The 23,734-nt window shown below is 28.9% G+C and overlaps 1 protein-coding gene across 1 annotated transcript; it reads right to left on the bottom strand.

Annotated features, from left to right (window-relative positions):
* Window positions 1-18,939: 18,939 nt before the first annotated feature.
* On the bottom strand, window positions 18,940-22,344 carry LOC111294165 (auxin response factor 18-like). The gene is made up of 4 exons (XM_022887363.2): window positions 22,019-22,344; window positions 20,481-21,648; window positions 19,393-20,273; window positions 18,940-19,291 (listed from the first exon to the last, which is right to left on the bottom strand). The coding sequence occupies exons 2-4, from the start codon at window positions 21,573-21,575 to the stop codon at window positions 19,222-19,224; spliced, it is 2,046 nt and encodes a 681-aa protein (XP_022743098.1). The 5' UTR covers window positions 21,576-21,648; window positions 22,019-22,344; the 3' UTR covers window positions 18,940-19,221.
* Between the last annotated feature and the right edge of the window lie 1,390 nt (window positions 22,345-23,734).

The raw sequence follows: 23,734 nt of genomic DNA, 5'->3' as shown, positions 1-23,734 counted from the left end.
TCATTATAAATTATATGAGGTTTAATGAAAACTTGGCAGATCTTTTAACCAAAAGTCTTACTACAAAGTTGGTAAAAAAGACCTTAATAGGGATGAGGCTCAAGCTCATGAAGTAAAGTTACCCATGATGGAAACTTGACTCAACACTTGCTATAACATTAAGTCTTGAGTTCAATGAGATAAAGTACATCATCTGTATGTGACTGCTACCACTATAGTAATGTTTAATACCATCTCAGGAAAAGTACTAGGTACTCGTAATGGTAAAAAAAGGTGAGTAATATAGTATTAATAGATCCATAACATAAATATGTTAGAGTGTTATAGTTATGAGAACACTCTTGATGAGAGCTACCTATGTAAGTGTGAAGTGTGATCATTTTTAAGAGCTTAAGAGCTTGGCTCTACTAGCACTTATAAAAAAAAGATGTAGACATATGACTATAAATGTGTCACTAGATACCAAGCATTCATTGGGTATTGAAATCATTGTATGAGATAAGTTTGATTAACCAAATGGAATAGCTGGTTCACAACATAGTTTACCATGTGATTTCGGTTAACTTTAACTTATTTTCACTAAGTGAATGTTCAAATCAGAAGATACCTTCATTTATGCCATTGATTTTTAAAGTCATCATAAATCTGAATTATTTTGAAAATAGTAGGGGATTGTTAGAGATTTTCAAAATAAAACATAGGAAATAATCCTATATTGAAAAAGAAAAAATAAAGACAGATAGTTAAGTCTATTCAAAATAGAGAGATAAGTATGTTCAAAATGAACAATTTCAACTGCTCAAAAATAGATAATTTTTGTCCATTCAAAATGGATAGTCATGTCTATAGAATAAAAATACTTATCTATTTATAAAAAGCTCATATGGTTTTTTGAAAATAGATAGAAATAATTTTTAAAACTCTTCTTTTTTCTTCAAACTCTAGATTTCTTTTATAAAAGTTTTGTTACAGAAAACCTATATAGAAGTTCAGTGATTTTATGATATGCTGGTGATTGCTTAGTGGATTAATTTCATTAGTGCAAAATATAGTCAGTCACTGAATTTTATTATATCATCAAAGTTTATTGCCTGCAACTCTTTTGCATCATAGTAAGTAAATAATACAGTGGGGGCAAATAAAACTTTAAAGAAAGTGGCACCATTACATGCCTTGGAGCTTTTTTTTAGAATTTTAGATTTACCAAAAATAGTACTTCTAATTTTTTAGTGTTTGCTCTAACAAAAACCAAATTGTGCATTTAATTATATGGTACATAAATCAATTAAAATGAGCTAACATTGTAAGAAAAAAAATCTATAATGTCCTTATCCCCATAATTGTAACTAATGGATAAACATCTTTTGTGCCAGATTGTCTCTAAACCAAGTCCAAGAATCAATTGGCTTAACATACATAATCAAATCTTGATGTTCAAATCCATCTGATTGGGTACTACTTCTTTCAACGACATTACCTTCAATAGGGTTAATTATTATCTCAAACTTAATAAAATTATAGAGACAATAGCAAGCAAAAATGATTTTACATTGTATTTTTATTGAATAAAATGACTTTTCCCTTAAAATTACCTATCTAGCTTTCAATATACCAAAACATCTCTCAATACAATTTCTTACTTAATATTGTTTCATATTGAAATATTCTTGTGAGGTCATAGGTTAGAGTCTTGCCCTCTAATCATTAAAATGTTATCTTTGACCTCTATAAAGTGCAAAAAACCTTCCATATTTATGTATTCGGCATCATATAATTAGTAATTACCTATTACAGTGGAACAACATTAATACCCAAAAAAAAAAAAAATTGAACCAAATTATTAAAGCTAATACCTTGTGAGATCCATAACCCAATCTTGTGTGTAATGACATCCCTTAGTACTCTTTTATTTACTGCAAAACCTTCCCAACCCAGTAGAACATATATGGATTTGCATATCTAGGGTACAAACACTAAGGATATTGGTAGTAATTTTATTTTTTCTAGTCCAGTATCTAGGCCTGTCAACTACGTCTACACTAACCTTAAAGTATGTCCCACCTAAGGCACTCACACAACTCTTAAACCATTTTCATCTATTATCTTTTAAATTCTCTGATATCAATTCAATTTTTTAAACAATAACGTATGCAGTCTCAAAACAAAATTCAACATAGAATGAAATTGTTTACTAATTATCTCTTTAGTTCTAGTTATTTGATGCTTCAAAAATTTATTTTTTGTATGATGGGTGCAAACACCTAATTTTGTCCAAAATTATTCGAGTTTGTCTAATTCTATGCTTGACTTGAATGATTTGATTTGGACCAACTTAATTTTTTAATTGGATTGACTCATTCAGGCTTATTTCAAATTAATTGCTTTTGGACCATTTTTGTAGGATAAAATCCAATCCAAATTTATTTAGGTAATGCCCAATTTAGTGTGGATTAAAATAGAATTTAACTATTTCAATATAAGGTCCAAAAATTAATTTAAAGTCGAAGAATTAAAGCCCAAAATAAAACATAAAACGTAGCCCAAAAGCCACAAAAGAAGAGGAAGCCCAAAGTCGAAATAGGAGCCCAAACTGAAAAAAATTAAAAGGAAAAACGTGGGCGTATGGCTTGTATTTCATGGCTTGGCTAAAAAAAAGGGTAATTAAAGAACATGGGAGCCCAATAAGCATAAGCTTTTTTCACGAGAATATCTAGTTCCCACGTGAACCAAAAGGAAATCTTAATTAAAAAAAAAAAAAAGAAGGCATAGGCTTTGCAAAAGGGGAGAGGTTGAAGCTGAGAAAAAAAAAAAAGGAAAGAAAGTGAACCATTCCCTTTTTACGTGACAGCATGCACGACATGCAGAAGGACAATCAGCTAATATGGAGTTGAAGCTACTACATAAAAACAAAGATGAGGCCTTCAAAGGGTGGTGGGGCGAAGAGGAAGAAAACAAAAAAGGGTTTGGGAAGGACGCAAGAGGTTCAGGGGGTTTATAGAAAGGCATTGGGTAGCTTTTCGAAGGAGGCTGCTAGGTTTGGAATTTAAAACGGGAAGGAAAGGCTGCCGAAAAGGAGGGCAGAGAAAAAAAAAACACAACCAAAAGGCAAAGCATTAGAGAAACCTAAAAAAGAAAAGAGGAAAGGCTCTAAAAGAAAGAAAGAATAAAAAAAAAAAAGAAAAGATTTAGGTAATCAGGAAGAGAGGTCGAGACGGAGTTTGTTTTTTAAATCATAAAAAAAAAAAGTCTGCCGAGCATTTAAGAAAGCTGGCAGAAGAGAGTTAAAAAAAGAAAAAGAAGAAGATTAGAACTCAAAACACACAAAAAAAAAAGACACACTGAAGGTTTCTTTTAGGAAACCAGAAAGAAGAAATGGAGAAGATTCCTTGGTGGTCCAAAAAGAAGGGAAGTCTGGCAGCTATAGGAAACTCAAGAAAAGGAAAACTTGAAGGAAAATTGGGAGCTTGATGAAGGAAAGGAAAGTTGCAGCTCTTGGGTAAGGGTTTTTTTTTTTTTTTTGAAAAAGTAGTTCCTTCATTTCCCTTTCAGTTTGTTTTCATAAGAACACTGTTGTTTCCATCCCTTTATGTTCACTTTTTCTTCATTTCTACATATAGTTGCGTAGTACATGCTATTTTGTTTGTTTTTGAAGATTAAAGTTTTGTGTTTTTTCCTACATACTAAACCTTAATGTAGCCTGTCTACTGACGTTTGAAACTTCATCCTTTGCATGGTTTTGTTGTTCTTCATTTCGATAAGTAGTCTGTGCGTGGAAAAGCTTCCCTTTTTCTATGTTCATTAGTTTGTTATGCAAATGCTATTTGTTTGTAGAAAGTGATCTATAAGTAGGAAAAGCTAGAAATTTTAGATGTTAATGGGTCTTCTTTACGGTCTAGTGATTTTAAATTTGTATTGTTTTGCAGACCCCTTTTTGTGAAATGGCTGTTTGTGAGAAACCCAGCCTCTTCTTGTTTCGGTTTAGTTGGTAACAGTGTTGACATCCTCGGTCCCTAGTCGTTTCTTTATTTGTCTACGAGTTTGAGGCTTCATAGCTGGTAATTTTAGTTTCTGATATCTTTGAGATTAAACGGTAATTCATGATTGAAGAAATGTGTATACTAACAACCTCATGTAAACATCAAAAAGGCCTGTAGTTTTTTGGGTTACCATACAAATTAGGACCTATCTTTCTTTTCATGTGTTATGACCATCAAATAGTAAAGAGAAAATAGAGAAGGTGGGGATGATTGTGTCATTTTAGTTGGAATATTTCCTTTCTAATTAACAAACCAATGCCTTAAAACTTGAGTCCATATATTCATTTATTAGTAGATTTTATTTTTATGCAAGTTTTGTATCATTTATGTTCATGCAAAAATATATATTTAATAGCAATTGAAACTTCATGCACACTTAATTTACTTTTTAACTTTCTATACTTTTAAAAAATATTTATAATAATAATAATACGAATGAAATTTTTAAAAGATAAAATTTTAGAGAAGTTCGAATAGCGATTTTTGAAAGTTTCTAGGTAATTTTTTTTAAAATGTACCACCGAAGTAATGAAATATTTAGGAAAATATTTTATACACAAATTTTTCATTCATCTTCTTAAAAGTATATTACCAGTTAAATGATTTTATAAAAAAAGAAAGAAAAAAAAGAAGTGATAATAAATAAAAAATAATATATAATTACTTTTTTAGTGATTAAATTCATATCATGATTAACTATTTGTATCTTTAAAAAAAAAGTATAATTAAAACATAAATATAATAATGATTAATAAAAGAATAATTAAAAATTAGAATTAGAATAAAATCAAATAAGAAAGTAAAAAAGTAAACGAAATCTCCAAAGATGAGATTCTAAGGAAATTTGAATAGAAATTCCGAAGAAATTCTTAAGTGATAAAATTCTTCTAAAAAAATACCGTCAAAGTATCTAGATATCAAAAAAAATTTTATAAAAAGATTTTCTTTACCTTATTCCTTTTAAAAATTATTAATAACGATAATGAAATAATTAGGTGGTTAAGACAAAATTAAAAAGAGTAACGAAAATATAACATAAGGAAGATAGGTAATAGGTTTTTTTAAATATGCATAATATGTTTTTTTCATATGCATATTGCACTTGTTATTGGCATTACATAGTCTTGAAAATAATTGGCATTTTTGACGATAGGATTTTGGAAAATCTAAGTAGTAATTTCTGAGAATTCCTTAAGTGAGAGAATTTTTTAAAAAATATTGTCGAAGAATTAAAGTATTTAGAATGATTCTAAATATAAAAAATTCTCCTTTATTTTTCACCTCTAACAATGAACTTTTATATAATATAATGGTATCACAAATTAATTCATGTGCATCATATTTTGCATTTATCAGTTATAAAAATAAACGAAATTTTGAATGATGGGATTCTGGGAAGTCTAAGTAGTAATTTTCGAAAATTTCTTAGGTGTGAAAGGATTATAAAAGTTACCAAAATATTAGAATATTTAGAAACTCTTTTCAATACAAAGATTTTTATTTTTCTTTAATTTGAATAATTTTTATAAAAAAGATAAATATATATAAAATATTTATAAGAGCATGTATTTTTTTAGGAAATGAATTTATTTACAGATAAGTATATTATTACATAACTTTTAAATATTAATAATTATTATAAAAGCAAACAAAAAATCTTCAAGGATGAGATCTTAAAAAAGTTCGAGTAGTGATTCTTTAAAAATCTCTAAATAAAAAAATTTATCTAAAATGCTACCAATGTATTGGAGCATTTAGAATAATTTTCAATAAAGATTTCTCATCTATTTTAATAAATAGAATAAGAAATGAATTTTTAGAAAAGACTATTTGAATTTTAAATTATAAATATCTTTTTTAATATGCTTGATAAATAAAAATATGAAAAATAAATATGAACCGCCGATGATAGAAATCTTAAGAATTTCGAGAAGTGATTTTTAAGAACTCTTTAAGTGAGAAAGTTTCTTTTAATATTACTAGAATATTGGAATATTTTTAGGAATTTTACAATATGCAAGATTTGTATTTATTTTTCAAGCAAACAACTAAAAAAATATTTTTTTATTACAATAAAGAAAATAAAAAAAATTAATTTTAGATACCAAAATTAAAACCATTTTAGTCACTATTAAAATATAACACATAATTAGTTAGTACCGTTTTAAATAGGTGTCGTGGAGGTACAAATCATTCCTTTCATGTAACTGACTTTCGAACCTAAACTATTTTCACATATCCAAAAATTATCTTTTTAATAAGTTTTAATAAATTTTAAAATTTTATTAAAAAGCTATGTTGTAATAGGTAGTCAATCACACCTAGCTAAAAAAGATTGATGGTAACTCATTTTTATTTTCAAATTCATCGAGCGAACCTTAAAACTGTTAAAACAGTTTAATGACTCTACTAGGAATGTTATTTTTTTAGAAAATCAAACCAAAGGTTAATAATGTGTTATCTTTAATTTTGGTTTAATGATTTTAATTGGTATTTAACCTTAATTTTCTTAATCTTAATCTTAATTTTATTTTATTTTTAATAATAATGATAATGATAATTATAATTATAATAATGACAACAAGAATAATGACAAAAGGGAAACAAAAAATAAAATTTGCATTTCATTTCAACCATGTCATTTATTTATTATTTGCTCATCTTTTTTATGTCTTGTATGTATTATTATCGTTATTATAAGGCACATAGAATTAGGATTATAATACTCCATTCCCTCATTCACACACAACACGTTCATATTATGTATGAGCTTTATATTCAGACTTTAATCCTTTTAGGAAAGAATAAAGTATCTATGCTCTCATAAGATAATAACCTCTGCAATAGTAAATAAAATAATCCTACTTAGATTGAACCCTTTTCATTTGAAACTTATAATAGATGAGGATTAGGATGCCTTGTCAGTCCTGTATAGATGCCAATGAGGAACAATTTGGGAGCTTTTTAGATAAGGTTAAATTCGAACAAAGCATATAGAAAATGATAAAAGTCGACCTGAGGTATAACCATGCTAACCATTTTGTACAAATTACCCAAATTAAGGCACAAGAGGAACGTCCCAATACAATCTTTATTTAGGTGTAGAATAGTGCAAATAAAACTAAAATTTTGAAAAAAAAAAATAAAAGAAGTACATTCTTTTAATAAATTTTCTTTTTGACAACCAGTTCAATTCGTCTAATAATTGTCCGAAAGTTGCATTTTCGAAAAAAATTTTCCAAAAAAAAAAGATTTTTTTAGTATTTTCCAACAAATAAACAAACACAAATGAATTTTTCAAAAAAAAAAAGGTTTTTATTAACCAAATAAAAAACAAAAGCATGTAAAAGAAAAGGGAAAAATTTTTTGAGTATTGATAATCTTATGTGCTTGTTTTTCTATAGAAAATGTTTTCTTGAATTATTATTTCTTTTTACAAAAAAAATATGAAAAAAAAATAATGATTTCAAAAAAAAAAAAAGTGGCAAACAGAAAGAGGTTTTCTTAAATTTTTTTATTAAATAAATGAAAGCAAAAGCATGAAGAAAATAAAGATTTTACCCCTTCTATTTCAACCCAAAAATTTTTTTGAATTTAAAATCAAATTGTTATATATTCATTTTGTTTTTGTGTTCTCAATTTTTTTAAGAAAAGTAAAAAAGAAATGTTTTAAAATTGAACAAGTTCTTTGGTGGGCTTTGCAAAAAAATGATCTCGTAGGAAATGCAAATTAAGAAGAAAAAAAAACAAAGATGTAATGAAAAAAATGAATAGTGATAAAAAGGAAAAAACGAAAAAAAGAGAAGTCGTTCAAAAACATTAGTTTACCCATTCGCATTGCTTTTAAAAAGTCTCATTTTACTAATTTTTCTAAGTTTTATGTGTTTTCTTAGTTTTGTTGCATGCATCATTTTTTTACGTAAAGATTAGAGACATCCGTCTTGGATAGTTTATCAGCAAGATTTTCATGGAACTTCGAGAATCGTAAATAAGCCGTGCTATTAGTAAGTTATCTTGGAAAGTCAAGGAATAGTTTAAAAATAAGCAACTAATAGAATAAGAATAAAAAAACAATGAAAAGAAAAAAAATATAAAAACAATCCATCCAATATATTTTCTTTGGGGCATATTATTCAATTGGTTTAGCGTTTGTTTAAGATTTGCATTTGTAAGAATTCATCCCTTACAGTTGTGATTTCAAATTTTATCCCTTACAGTTCTTTTAATCTTTTTTATGGCTACTTTCATCATGTTTTGCTTTTGAAAATAAAAAGTAGTACATACACTTCATCTTATACCCAAATGTTAGTTTCAATTTTATTGGATTTACATTGTACATGCATTGTATGTCATGCATAAAATATGTTAGTGCATATCATATAAATATGTTTTGTCAATCATATATGTGCCTCTAATTACTCGTACATGTAGATTCATGAATGATATGATTTTATAAAATGCACATTGTACAGATTGCATTTCATGTGAACACATCTCACCACCATTATAATATGATGTTGTGTTCTATTACATACATATTTACATAAGTGGTATGATTTTTGTTACTTAAGCATCGTATGTATGTAAATGTTCATCATCCAAGCATTTCTACATCTTAATAGTGTTTTAGCACCATTCATGCATCCCTGATCATGATAGGCATATTCATCATTATAAAAAGTAGAGCTAATCTTTTTTTTTTTTTAAGAATAAGGGTTCAATGGTGCTGATTTCTTGCTACATCTTTTGAACAGGTTTAGTTTTGTTCATAACATAAAAGATTGAAGGACTATAATAAAAAATATTGAACAGGCTCAAAAAGAGATAAGGGGAAAATTATAAAAATGTGATAAAGATATTGAAAGATAGTTGTAGATTTGAAATGGATATTGTCAAGGCTCTTAAAAGGAAAGTGAATTGCTTAAACACCTAGGGCAAGAGAAGAAGTTATTGTTAAAGAATCATTGTACCCACTTGGATCCATATATCCCCATGCTCAGAATTCTCATACAACACAAGCACCACTAGCAGACTACTAGCCTTGCAATTATACTAGTATTAAACTATCTTTGATTCAGAGAGGTTATCCTTTATGATCCCATCACAATACCTAACGTGGATGATCTTAAAGAAAAAAAAAGCTGAAAGGAGTACCAAAACTGGTTGAGAATATCAAGTTTAAAAGTAAGTACAATTTGTTGGAAGAAATACTTATGGTAGTAAAAAAAAGTGATGCCTTCAGAAAAATTGATGCTAATGAGCTTAACCTAGTTCCTAACCTGGTTATCCCTACAAAGTTTAAGGTTCCAACATATGAGAAATATGATGAAAACAAATGCCCTAAGATATATTTGACTCAATAGTGTAACAAAATGGTAGGGTGTGCCCATAATGAACAATTACTTATTCATATCTTTCAAGAAAATTTGAAGGGGGTAGCCACCAATTAGTATTATAGTTTAGAAAAATGCCAAATTCATACTTAAAGGAACTTATCTCCGGTATTTTTAAAGTAATATCAGCACATGTGAGAATAACCCCATATCGATTAACCCTTCAAAATATGAAAAAGAGCCTCAATGAAAGTTACAAAAAATATGCTGCTAAATGAAAAGAGATAAGATCACAAGTACGACCATCCATCACTAATGGGGAGTTAAATTCCTTATTTATGGATACTCTTCCTTTTCCCTACTATGAGAGGCTAATCGATAATGCCTCTTCAGAATTTGTAGATTTACCATTTAATATGGGTAGAATCAAGGAAGAGATAAAATTGGAAAAAATTATGGATGCTAGTGCAAAGATTCATAATGAAATGAATGAAAGTATTTTTGGTGAACATGCTTAAAAAATAACCATTGAAGGACGAAATAAGGAAAACCTCAGTATGATACATGAAGATTTGGTGGATAGTCATTGGTCACTACACCTACTTCAACTTTTTTACAATTTGTCACCTCAGGCCAATGACTTACCTTATCCTTATGTTCAAATGTCCTTTTCCTATAATCCTTTACCACAGGTATTCATAAAACAAAAGATTAACTCAAGCCATCCACGAAACCACAAAAGAAAAAGAGTCAAAACATATTATTCGCTTCCAATATCCTACACAAAGCTTTTCTTGTTACTTGTCAATAGTCATATTTCCTTTCTAATTGATAAACCAATGTCTTAAAACTTGAGTCCATACATTTATTTATTAGTAGGTTTTATTTTTATGCAAGTTTCATATCATTTATGTTCATGCAAAAATTTGCAATTTAAACTTCATGCATGCTAAACTTACTTATTAAGTTTCTATACTTTTTTTTAAAAAAAATTACAACAATAATAATATGAATAAAATTTTTCAAAGATGAAATTTTAGAAAAATTCGAGTAACAATTCTTGAGATTCTCTAGGTGATAATATTTTTCTAAAATATACTACCAAAGTAATGGAATATTAGGAAAAATATTCCATACACAAATTTTTCATTCATCTTCCTAAAAGTATATTATCAATTAAATGATTTTACAAAAAAAAAGAGAAAAAAATGAAGTGATAATAAAGAAAAATTAATATATAATTACTCTTTTATTGATGAAATTCATATTATGATTAACTATTTGTTTCTTAAAAAAACAATGTATAATTAGAAAATATATATAATAATGATTAATAAAAAAATTATTAAAAATTAAAATTAGAATAAAATCAAATAAAAAAGTAAGAAAGTAAATGAAATTTTTTAGGATGATATTCCAAGTCATAGTAGAGATTTTTAAGAAATCCTTAGGTAAGAAAATTTTTCTAAAAAAAATACTACCAAAGTATCGTGGTATGGAGAAAATTTTTCAATAATTTTTTTTTTTACTTTGTTCTTTTAAAAAATTATTAATAACATTAGTAAAATAATTAGATGGTTAAGATAAAATTAAAATGAGTAACGAAAATATAACATAAGGAAGATAGGTAATAGGTTTTTTTAAATATGTATAATATGTTTTTTCATATGCTTGTTGCACTTGTTCTTGGCATTACATAATCTTAAAAATAATGGGTATTTTCGATGATGGGACTCTAGGAATCCAAGTAGTAATTCCTGATAATTCACTAGGTGAGAGAATTTTTAAAAAAATATTGCAAAAGAATTGTAGTATTTAGAATGATTCTCAATATGAAAAATTCTCATTTATTTTTCACCTCTAAAAATGAACTTTTATATAATGCAATAGCATCACAAATTAATTCATGTGCATCATATTTTGCATAAATCAGTTATAAAAATAAATGAAATTTTTTATGATAGGGCTCCAGGAAGTCCAAATAGTGATTCCCAATTATTCTCGATGATTCCATAGGTGAGAAAAGATTTTTAAAAATTATCAAACTATTGGAATATTTATAAACTCTTTTCAATACAAAGATTTTTATTTTTTTTAATTTGAATAATTTTTTTAAAAAAAGATAAAAATATATATACTTATAAAATATTTATAAAAGAATGCATTTTTTTAGAAAATATATTTATTTATAGATAAATATATTATTACATAACTTTTAAATATTAATAATTATTATAAAAGTAAATGAAAAATTTTTGCGAATGAAATCCTAAAGAAGTTCGAGTAGTAATTCTTTAAGAATCTCTAAATAAAAAAATTTATCTGAAATGCTGTCAATGTATTAGAGTATTTAGAATAATTTTTTATAAAGATTTCTCATCTATTTTAATAAATATAATAAGAAATAAATTTTTAAAAAATACTATTTGAATTTTAAATTATAGATATCTTTTTTTAATGTGCTTGTTAAATAAAAATATGAAAGATAAATATGAACCGTTAATGGTAGAAATCTTAAGAATTTTGAGAAGGGATTTTTAAAAACTCCTTAGGTGAAAAAGTTTCTCTTAATATTGCTAGAGTATTAAAATATTTTTAGAGATTTTGCAATATGCAAGGTTTTTATTTATTTTTCAAGCAAAGAACTAAAAAAATATTTTGTTATTACAATAAAGAAAATTAAGAAATTTAATTTTAGATACCAAAATTAAGACCACTTTAGTCAATATTAAAATATAACACATTATTAATTGATATTATTTTAAGCAAGCGTCATAGGAGTGCTAATCCTTTTTTACGCGTAACCAACTTTCGAACCTAAATTATTTTCACAAATCTAAAAATTATCTTTTTAATAAGTTTTAACTAATTTTAAAATTTTATTAAAAAGATAAGTTTTAATATGTGGTCAATCACCCTTAGCTAAAAAGGATTGGTGGCAACTCCTTTTTATTTTCAAATTCGTCGAGTAAACCCCAAAATCATTACGACAATACGTAATAATGTGGAAGAAACTAATAACTAGTTCTTCTATTAACATATATCTATATGCCTGTAGTCCCCCTTCTATTTGAAGTAAATGACATAATTTTGTAAAAGTTATCCTATCCATTTTAGTATTATCTACACATTATCTATCACTCTAAAAAATCATTGTATTTAAGTTTAACTCTCTAATATATAACTTATCATAAGATGTTCCATCATAAGATACTCTATGTCATTTCTACAGTTCATTACAATTAAAGTCACAACAACAATAACTAACACATGTAACAAAATCTCCATTTAGTTTAAATGCAACATAAGCACTGTAACCAAATGTATTCTATCTTAGTGATAAACAAGCCATAACTGTTTAGAAGACAGATTATAATTAATGTTGAAACCATAACTGGAAAGCAAATCTTTGCATATGGTAGATGGGATCTATCAAACATCCAAAAATAAAATATAAATCAACAACAAAATATTTACGGATAAAGTAGCTAAAACCAAAATGAATAACACATTTAATATATCAACATATTATCAATCAAGATATAAAAGAGATCTAAAAAAATTAAAAAAAAAAAAGAAAACATTTCAATGCAATAAATAATGCAGAACAGATAATAAGGTAACAAATAGCAGACACACCGTTTATTGAAAAAAAAACATAGATAAACTTAACATGACGAAGCTTAAATGACAGATGTTAAAGCTAAAGTTGGTTAAAATAGGGAAATTATTTGTTTTGAGCTTTGTTATGCTGAAATAAAAATCAGAAAGCGGTATTTGTTATTGAAATATGATGAAGATATCAATTATGACATTTCATATGTAGAAACGTTGTAATTGATGTCTTAAAAAAATGTTTTTTTTTTAATTTAATTAGACATTATAACCTTCATAATATCAAAAAAATGATTTTTGAAAGAGAGAAAATATGAAATGTTACTATTATGACATTTTAACGAAGAAACGCTGCAATTGATTAACTCAATTATGGCATTTCTTGATTAAAATGCCGTAATAGCCATATTTCATATAATGCTTCTCAACTCAAATATGACATATGTTTAAGAAAAACATCATAAAAACCAATTATAGAATAAAATTGGAAATCGAACAAAAATGCACCAATTATTGCATTTGGATGCAAGAAACGTCTAATTGACTTAAAATAAAATTTAATTTTAGTTTCAAACTTACTTTTCAAACAGATAACTTAAATAGAAGAAATTTTTTATTCAGATCAAATTTGGAACTCAAGTAATTTTTTGTCCAAAATCCTAAAATACCATAGAGAGGTGGGTTTCTGATTTCGGGACTTTGGATACTATTGAAAATCTAACATTTTCCTCATGAATCAAATAATCTTAAACCAAACGTGAAAATCAAATATCAACAATCAAGATTTTGAGAAAAAATTTTTGGATTCCTTTGAACCAAACACATTATAAATGAACTTGTTTGTTCATTAAGGCCTACCAAAGCATTTCTCGAGAAACTTTATCATTTTTTTTCAAATCGATAAATATCATATATAGATCTTTCTATCTCACCCCATAATCTTCCAACAAAAGCATCAATAGGTGAATTACCTCTATTATAAAGCGTCCTGTCATAAACCTAAATTGATTTTCAAAATAGTTATCTCATGTTGCAACCTACATTCAATCATTCTCTCTCAAAGTTTTATAGTATGACTCATAAGCTTTATTCTTCGATAAATCGAACAATTTTGTATATTACATTTAATTCTTGTATAAAGGTATTAGAGTATTTTTCCTTCATTATTCTGACATTTTTTAAGTGAATCAAATTTTGTTGAAAATATCCATCAACCATTTTATCTCTATTTCATCTAACTAATTTCAAACTTTAATTAGGATTCCATTTGATCCTATAACTTTCTTTGCTTTCATCATTCTCAAAACCTTTTTAATCTCATACCTTTCAATATTATATTTAAGTAAAAGATTTGTTTCCTTGAAAGATATGTTAAGCCCACCTTCTTTATGCTCAAAATTATCACGAAGAGATTATCAAATTAAGTTAATATATAACTACATTTAAAAATGATAAACAAACCTGTTCAGGAGCATAATCAAGTTTAAAATATAAACATGCTTGTGCTTGGTCCAAAAAATGTTCACAAAAGGCAAAACCTTCACTGATAGCAGCAAGTGGGTTCTGTGCAAGTTGATTAGTCCATGCATGATGGTATTGGATCTGGTTGTGGTTTTATTATTAGTATTGTAATCATAATTAGTGGCCTAAGTCAAGCGGGTTTCTCAAATGAGTCATTCAGACCCCAAGAGACAGGTAACCCTTTTGGGCTTGATGTTGTTAATTAGTGGGCTAAACTCCAACTATTTGCACTCGAAAAAGGAGGTCTGAAATTTCCTTGTTATAATGCTTCTAATAATTGCTTACAAATTTTTAATTTAGATGGATATTTTTTACTAAAATTTTAAAAGTAAGGATATGGTGCATAACTTAATTTATTTATACAATGCCAATAATTATGTGGTTTGAAATAGTATTGGACTCTTAGTTTTAGTGATTAAAATTCAAATTCTAATAATCTTAAGTATAAAAAGTGAAATCCAATATATTTAAGGTTCAAATTATTTAAACCTCTTTTTTTTTTTAAATTATGATTTTTTTTATAGAAAAATATTAATCAGTATCTAATAATTAAGGTAATATTTTAAAAAAGAAATATGTAATTAATATATAATTTCTTTTCGAATTTAGTAAAATTAATGCATGAAATACAATAACTTTTTATTAAATAGTATTTTCTCTCATTTTTAAGTTATGATTTTCTTTATATAAACAAATACTAATCGGTATATAATAATTAAGGTAATATTTAAAAAAAGAAATATGTAATTAATATATAGTTTCTTCTGGAATTTAATAAAATTAATGCATTAAATACAATAACTTTTTATTAAATAGTATTTTACCCACTAACCCTATCCTTTTAAATTTGCGCATAACAAAACCACAACTCTTAAACCTAAATCAATTTAAGACATTTAAATTGGTTCAAATCTTGATGGTCTGATTGTGTTTTCCCATGCCACTTTGTTTATTTGCATGCATAAGAAACTTGAAAACAATTAGTGGGAGATTTTTCAAATCCCATGTCAGAAATAGTATAATTTTCCTGGTGGTTGACTCTGGACCATATATATCAATGGGAATTCTTGGATCCTGTTCTCTTAAACCAAACATTAAACATCAATGTCACCAATTTCATGCTATGGAAATTCACGATGAGTTATCGCATTCGTCACTTTGTCTAACCTAATAATTACCATTTATAAAGTCTTGACTAAGTTTTTTCCTTTTGGCTCTACAAAACCTACCCCATTTTATTTCTAGAAAATAAAAGCAAAAAAATTGATTAAAATCATCATTACTAATGAAGACTGGATTTTTATTAATGACAAAAAGAATTGATTGATGATTAAAGGGTATTTATAAACACTTGTTAAAATTAATTAAATTGATATTTTAAAAAATGAGTTATCATTTAACACTTTGATTTTATCAAATTAAAAAGAATACAATAATTATAATTTTTTCTTATATGTCACCTTTATGAGTGCTTATAGAAACTCTTTAACATTTTGCAAGGACAAATTTTCTTTTATTTTTTAATTTTAATCATTTTCATTTGAAGTTCAACTTCTAGTGAAGACATGTATGGAGTATATGTGTGGTCGGTCAAATTGTTATCTTTGTTTTGCTTGAAAAAAAAAAATTTATTTTTAAGTATGCCAATCTTGATCCAAGAGTTGCAATGTCAAAGCATGGCAACCATTATTTCTGTAATTTTCTAGTAATGTTTTTGGTGTAGTATAAACTGCATGTGACGTCTTATAATTAAGTGTCTGTGTGTAAAAAAAAAAAAAATACATCAGAATAATTAAGTTATATTATATATTTTACTCGTCTTGCTATAAACATATATAATAAAAACATAAAACTGTTGAGAAATGGTAACTTTTTTTAAATGAGAAAATTATCGGTAAATTTCATTCATTTTTACGTTAATTTATTTATTTATTATTATTTTAATATAATCATAACTTATATTTGATACGACTATATTTTCAAAAAAAGAATATTGCAGATACCATCTCAACCAGTATTACAAAAGCACCCTAAAATCTAACTTCAGGATTCCATAAAGCTGACATAATCAACAAAATTCCATTTTTTTTTTTAATCTAAAGTCTGAAAGGAATATGCGAATGATTAAGAAAGGTACTGCAGGGTAGGAAACGAGAAAATTAAAACCCGATAATATCAAGAGAAATTCAACTTAGCAAAACCATGAGTTCAAATTTTTCAGAATTTTTAAGAGAAATTGTATTTTTAGTCTAATATTTTTCTGATGTCAAAAGTGTGTCACTTGACAATAAAGTGGGGCCAGTATTCAATCTTTGTCTGCCTTGTGCTTGTGCAAGCGCAAGCGGTTCCTTGAAGCAAACCCTTGACCCCAGCAACTTGGTTTAATTAAACCACTTGTTTTGATTCAAATGCCAATGTTTTTTTTTTTTTTTTTCTATTTTATGTTGTTGTCTCGCACAAGAGGCAAACTCTAATGGCTGAAATTTTAAAACCATTTTTTTAACTTAAAATATCCCAACACTAAATGGTTGGTTCATAGTTGTGCACATGTGCATTGATTTCATCGTATTATTGTTTAAGAATGTGAATAAAATTTTATGTCAAGAAACAAAAGAATTTGAATGAAATGAAAGGAAAAAAAAAATCTAAGTTTCATTATTATCCCATTTAATGCAATTTGGATTCAATGAAGATTGTCATTTTTGGAATTTATCAAATTCTTTTAATTTGATCATAGATGAATTCAAACCCCAAACCTTGTTAAAAAGTGAAACTATATATGCTCCTAGTAACAAGAAATTATGGATGCTATTATATTCCAAAATTGACCTAAAAAATCATATACTCGAACGCCAAAAAAAATGGTGAAAATCACCAACTTAAGCATTAATCTAATCAAGTGCATGAGAGAGAGAGTATTTCATGGGGGTTGACTTTGTTTCAAATGCTTTGTTTAATAATCCCTTGGAGATGAATGTAAATGTGAAAAGATAATATTTGCACATCCAATGCCTTGAGACCCGGCTAGCTTGGCTCGTCCATCCATCCATCCATGTTGTGTTGTGTCATAATCTCAACAGAAATTCCGCAGAATCTTCACGCTTTGTTTCACAGCACTATCAATTTTCAAACCTGCCTCCTCTCCCTATTGTTTTGGTCAACATAGGATCCAAGTTTTACTCTATAAAATATTAAATGTCTGCACCTCATAACTCTTTCTTAGCTTCAATCCAAGACAACCCCCACTCCTGACGGTTCCTTCAAACATTTAAGGATGCTAACTTATATTATAAAACATTTCAAGATCCGATAAAAGAAAATGATTTTTGATTTTACACATTTATCGCTATTATTTATTCATATTGACGTGGCACACTTGCTCAACTAGGATCCTTTTCTGTAACAGGCTCCAGTAAAGTGAGGATGCGTTCTCTGTTTGATTGACATAAACATTAACTTTTGGGACCAAACGTTGTTTTAGTGGCATAGACATAATTGTCATTTTTATAACAAATGAAAGTAATCATTCCATGATTATCAAACACATTCAAGTATTTTTCACATAATCTTTAAATCAACTCTTACCAAATCCATATAAATTAATATTTTGTCATTTAAAAGTTGTTGTTGCCCAAACAACTTCCACACCCTTTGTAGTTTTAGATTATCGATCCAAGTTGTTGTAAACGGTCTAATTTTTGCTTCTCTAGCACCATGGTAGCCACTAAATGTGAAACAGATAACCATTTTCTTTGCAAGGTTTGTGGTTTGGTTTTTATCCCAATCTGAGTTGTTTTCAGACAGACATGATTAAAAAGCAGAGGGATTAGGATCTCTAGAATTGGGGCAAGTTATTGCATAATAAGACGTGGACAAAGACTCTCATTATTATCTGTCCTAAGCTGAAAATTTTTATTTAAAATCAAAGAAACGGGAAGAAAAAACTGATAAGACATTCCTATCTAGGCAACAGAAATGTCTCTCCCATCTATAAACAAACAACATAAATCCATTTCAGTCTATAGGTCTATGGTTCTCTTGAATTAAGTTATTAAAAGCTCTGACTTTTGTGCTTGCTAGAAAGTTATTTCAAAATCTAAGCTTAACAACAGGCGGTCGAGGATGCTTTTGTCTGATCCTTGCAATGTTCAAAGAACACCTTATCAGACCATGACCATTAAATGTTCAGACTTTCAATGGCTACCTCATCATGTTGAAAATGGTTTCATTCAATGAAAAACAAAAGGAGTTTTATGACTTTTTAAGTATAGTCCACATACACCGAAGCAACCAATTACGAATTCTTCATACATGTCTCCACTGAATCAAATGTCAGAAACTCCATGCTAAATGCAAAGAAGATGGCAGATAAGTCATGATAAATAACTTAGAAGTCATCTTATACGAAAAGTTTTCTCCACTTATTAGGCAGATAAGCCAAAAAGCCATAACTAGCAACATTTTATTCAGCATTTTGCGGCCATATACACTCCATGAGGAGCAAAATGACGGCCAGTGATTTTTCTGCCATAAGCTTACAGTTTCTAAGGACTCGAATTAGAAAATAAGATAATTTAAGCTAAGTGACAAAATGAGGTTTACAGTATCCCAAAAATGGGTGAAGTGGAGCTTTGCCACAACTACCAAGAAGAAATGAAATGAAAATAAAAACAAAAGACTTGAAAACTGTACAATTAGCGAAAATTCCTTGATCTCTATCTTCCTATATTGTCACTGCCTGAATCCGTAAGAATTGTTAGCCTCCTTGCTGTCTTCAGAAACTCACTGCAAAACAGGAAGCATTAAGAAAACATAATTAACATCAGACAAATCAAAATCAAATGTTTACTAAGCAAAAGGAAGTAATGCTAAGGAACCACTAGAACCTGAAGGGTTCATCTCCTGTGTGTTTAACAGAACCGGCAGCGTCACAATAGAGCACACTGCTCAGCATCTCTGAACTTTCTATGCCAAACATGTTGGCCAGCTTCCCATGCAGTTCTTCATATGATCCAAGAACCGAAAGATCAAGGGTTCTACCCACATTCTCTGATTCCATAAAAACTTTGCAATGACCAGTCTCCAAGCCTAGATCAGATTTTTTATGCCCTTTACACCAACGATACCCTTCATCTGAAGAATTCTCCTGAGCATTTTGATGTAATGCAGATCCCAAGCCATCCGAAGAAATTGCAGTCTTCTCTGTATTCCCGTCTGATGAACTGTTTCCAACTGTATCACCTGAGCAGCTTTGAGAACCCTGCTGCTCACTGAAAATGACTCGACCAAACAATAAGATATGGGGCGTCTTTATTTCATTGCTTTCTTTCAAACTGCGGGTAGGATTTCCCATTGTTAGCAAGGAAGATATATTCCTATTGTTCCCATTGTCACTGGAGAGTCTAGTAGGTCGGGCAGCATGATCAAGTTGATGAAAACGAAGTGGAAAAAGACCCGACTGCAGCTTGTTGGACTGGAGATCTGACGAAGATAAGCCGAATGTTGCATGCCTGGCTCCCTGTATGCCTCCAGGAATGTTGTCTGTAATGCAACATACGGGGCTGCTGGACCTGAAAGAGCTGCAGGAAAATGATGGCATTGGAATTTGGCTAAGCGGGGAAAAGTCTGGGTGTTGTGGAAGTCGCATCTTTTTCCTTGGTGGTGAGAAAGGATTAAGATGGATTGCTGGCATGTTTGTGACCAATTCAACCAACCATGGGCTAACGCGCTTCACATTATGGAGTAAATCTGGCTCATCCCATGCTACCTGAAAGATGTTAATTTGAGAAAGGATTATAGAAGCAAACCTATGAGCAGAACATAATGCTCAGAAAATATGGATGCAATTATTCTTCTATCTTTCGAGGACTAAGTTGAATTCTGAAGGACAGTAATCAAGGACATGGAGTTGCTAAATCAAAGACAATCTGCTAAGCAAAACTCTGAAGATGACTTATGAGAATATTCAAAATACCTGCAGAAGACGCCATGGAGAATCAGGCCAGAGGATGGGATCAACAACCTGAGCAGCAGATATTGTTCCCATGAACCAGCTAATCCGTGAAGAGTCCTCAGTTTCAAAAGCCATTTTGAACCTCATTCCAGGACACCACTGGATTTGCATTGCAGCTCTAACTGATGAGGCCTTCACACAGAACTCAGGAGTGCTTGCTCGCGGATAGTAAACAACCTCAAAGGGCTGCCAATTGGCAGCACGAGTTGCAGCTTTAATCACAGAGTCAACCCTTACTTTTCCCCTCAGATCCCCATTAGAATCCTTCCTCATCAATCTACTATCCTCCTCCCTCAAGAATGGAGAATAACCCCCAAATTGTGAAGCAGAGCTTCCACCCCCTGAATTCCAACCAGATGGATACTCATGCCCACTCCCAATTCCTCTCTTTGCCCTACGAATTCCCACACGAAGATCTCCATTCTCTGCTCGCAGAAACACAATTGAATCACCAGCGACAAGCTTCTTGTGATTCACAAAATTACTCCACCCTGTAGTCAAAAGATGCCTACGAGGTGTTCCCCTATATATATGCCTAAATTTCCAAACCTCACCATGCACATCCTTTGCAAGAATGGTCTGAACAGGAGGTTCTGCATTATAATCCAGGCTAGGAAATATAGTCTCTGCACAATAGCGCGGAACTGAGAAACCCCCACCATTATTAGCGTCGGATTGAGTCAATGTCTTAGCAAAGGAAGCTGGTTTTTCAGGATTCTCCATCCCACTATTTCCATCAAAATCATCATCTTCATACCCAAAATCATTCTCTCTCAAAGGAACCAACATAATTTTAGAATAAACCTCATCAGTTTCCGGATCTGCCATATACTTGATGGCAGAAATTCTACATAGGATAAGTGAAGGAATCGGAAGACTCCCGAAATCTACATTTCCATTGGCATGTTCAGCATGACCCTGAGGGAAGTAGAACACCTTGGAGTTCACTGACGGCATTTGTACCATGCCACCAGCACAGGCATGCCATAGTTGAGGATCTAAGCATTTTTCTGAATTCTTCGGGAGTTCTTTCCTAGAATCCATGACTGTTATCATTTACCAATTCCGTTGGTCCAAAGCATCAAACAACTACCCTTCCTTTGCTCTGTTTTCTCACTTGATAATGATTCTGCTTTAATGAAAATTAAAATCTTATCTTAGTAAATAAGTAAAGCAACAAATTTAAATATATCTACCAAAAAAATATAAAAATTATAAAAAACTGATAATTTTTTTTTTAGTAAACAAAAATTGTCAATACACTACTTAAATGGACGAAAATCATTACATAACTAAAAAGCAACCAAATGCGTCAGATAAATTGGCTAATATTGAACAAAACCAAAAAACAAAAAAAAAATGCAAAACAAACAGAAACAGAATCTTTCATAGTTATGTTACACCATATTCTCCACAGAAAAAAAAAAAAAAAAAAAACCATCCAAAGAATTCACCTTTAAAGAGAAAAGTGCAAATAGAAAAGAATTAAAAGACCTCACCTTTCAACAAAAGGAGATATTTTTCCACCAAAAGTAAGACAACCCAGATTAAAATGAACCCAAATAAGCACAAAAATACAGGAAACTGAATCCTTTAAAGCCAAAACAGAAAATGAGAGAGAGATATATCAATTCAAAGACTTTGAGAAGGGAAAGAAAAAAAAGAGAAAACCCAGTTTCAAAAACGAAAAAAAAATAGGGTCGTTGAGTTAAGGGAGAGTGAACAGAGAGTGAAAGCTTTAAAGAAGAAGAGAATAGAAAGAGAAGACAGATTTTAACAATGAAGATTTTGTGTTGATTGCCGACCTAAGACTGAGAGACAAACAGACTGTGAATAGGAAAAATATAATATAAATAATAAAAAAGAAAGAATTTTTATTTATTTATTTATTTTTTGGGATGAGAACTTGAGAAGGAAACAGAAAGGTTTTGTTTTAGTGGATATAGAAGGCAAATAGTCCAAGACCAAAGAGAAATTCAGGTGATTTTGGTTTTTTTCTTTTGGATATTTTTTCATTCATGTTTTTTTATTTTTTCACTAGAATTAATTCTTCTTCTTTTACTTTTGTTTTTTATATGTTACTCTACTCTCCATTACCCAAGAGTGAGTTACACTATTTTAATTATTTCAAAATAAATCTCGACTTTTTGTATTTTTTGATCTCTCAATTTTGTTCCAAAAAAAAATTCTAAACAAAGCTTTTTCATTGAATATGTAATATTTTCAATAAAATCACATCATATATCAAATATGTACATGAACTTGAAAAATTATGAGCTAATGTTGAATTTGAAATTCTAATTTATGACAATTTTCCAAGATAATCTAAGAACTCCATTCAAATACTTTTATTGAACTTACCAATGTAGTTATTTTATTTAATATATTGATGACAAAGTAATTTAATTAAATGTAGTAATATACTGTTCCTTTAAACATTATGATAATCAAACTTTCCTATTTTAATAAACTTCACTCATCTTTATTATATATTTGTTCATACGACAATTTTTGCTAATTTTTAACTATAGAGATTGAACATCTCCATTAATTTTCTTAAAAGAAATTAAATAAAAATGGATGCTTTCTTTAAAACTCTACTTATCTCGTAATCTTAATGTTTGATTTTAGTAAAATTAAAATATGTATGTCACTTAAGAATTAAAATTCAGATGATTAGAATTAGAACCTTTTGCAATTTCTTTATGTCATATTTGTATAATTATTTTATTTTCACTTTTATAACCCAAAAACAAGAAAAAAAATTACAAATTACAAAACCTAAAATACAAGTCAACCAGCACATGGTTGTGGCCTCATTTTGACAAGGAGTGTCCACCACGCGACAAAGAAGCAAGTGGGAACATATATCCCTTATAAATCAGAAAAGGAGACAACCAATTAATAAAAATTAATGAGAATTTATTTTTATATTTAATAAATCTCTGTTAAATCAAATAATTTGGATAATCCCAAAAAGAAAGATTTTTTGTTTCTTCAACTTTAAATATCACGCTATTTTGCTGGAAGATATCACGAGTTTGTTGTACAATGAGATCAAGGCTGACTACAGTAAAGTTTCATCTTGTCCGAGGCCCTAACTCTTCGGGACTAACCATGGTTAATTAACTCTTTGGTTTTTTAATTAGCTTTGGTTAGGTTTTTTAATTTGCTTTAATTAAACCCACTAATTAACCACGGTTTTTGTTCCTTGG

The sequence above is a fragment of the Durio zibethinus genome, chromosome 14 (genome assembly GCF_047325235.1).
Source record: "Durio zibethinus cultivar Kanyao isolate XHJ-2024 chromosome 14, ASM4732523v1, whole genome shotgun sequence".
NCBI lineage: Eukaryota > Viridiplantae > Streptophyta > Magnoliopsida > Malvales > Malvaceae > Durio > Durio zibethinus.
This window is presented reverse-complemented; position numbering and strand designations above follow the sequence as displayed.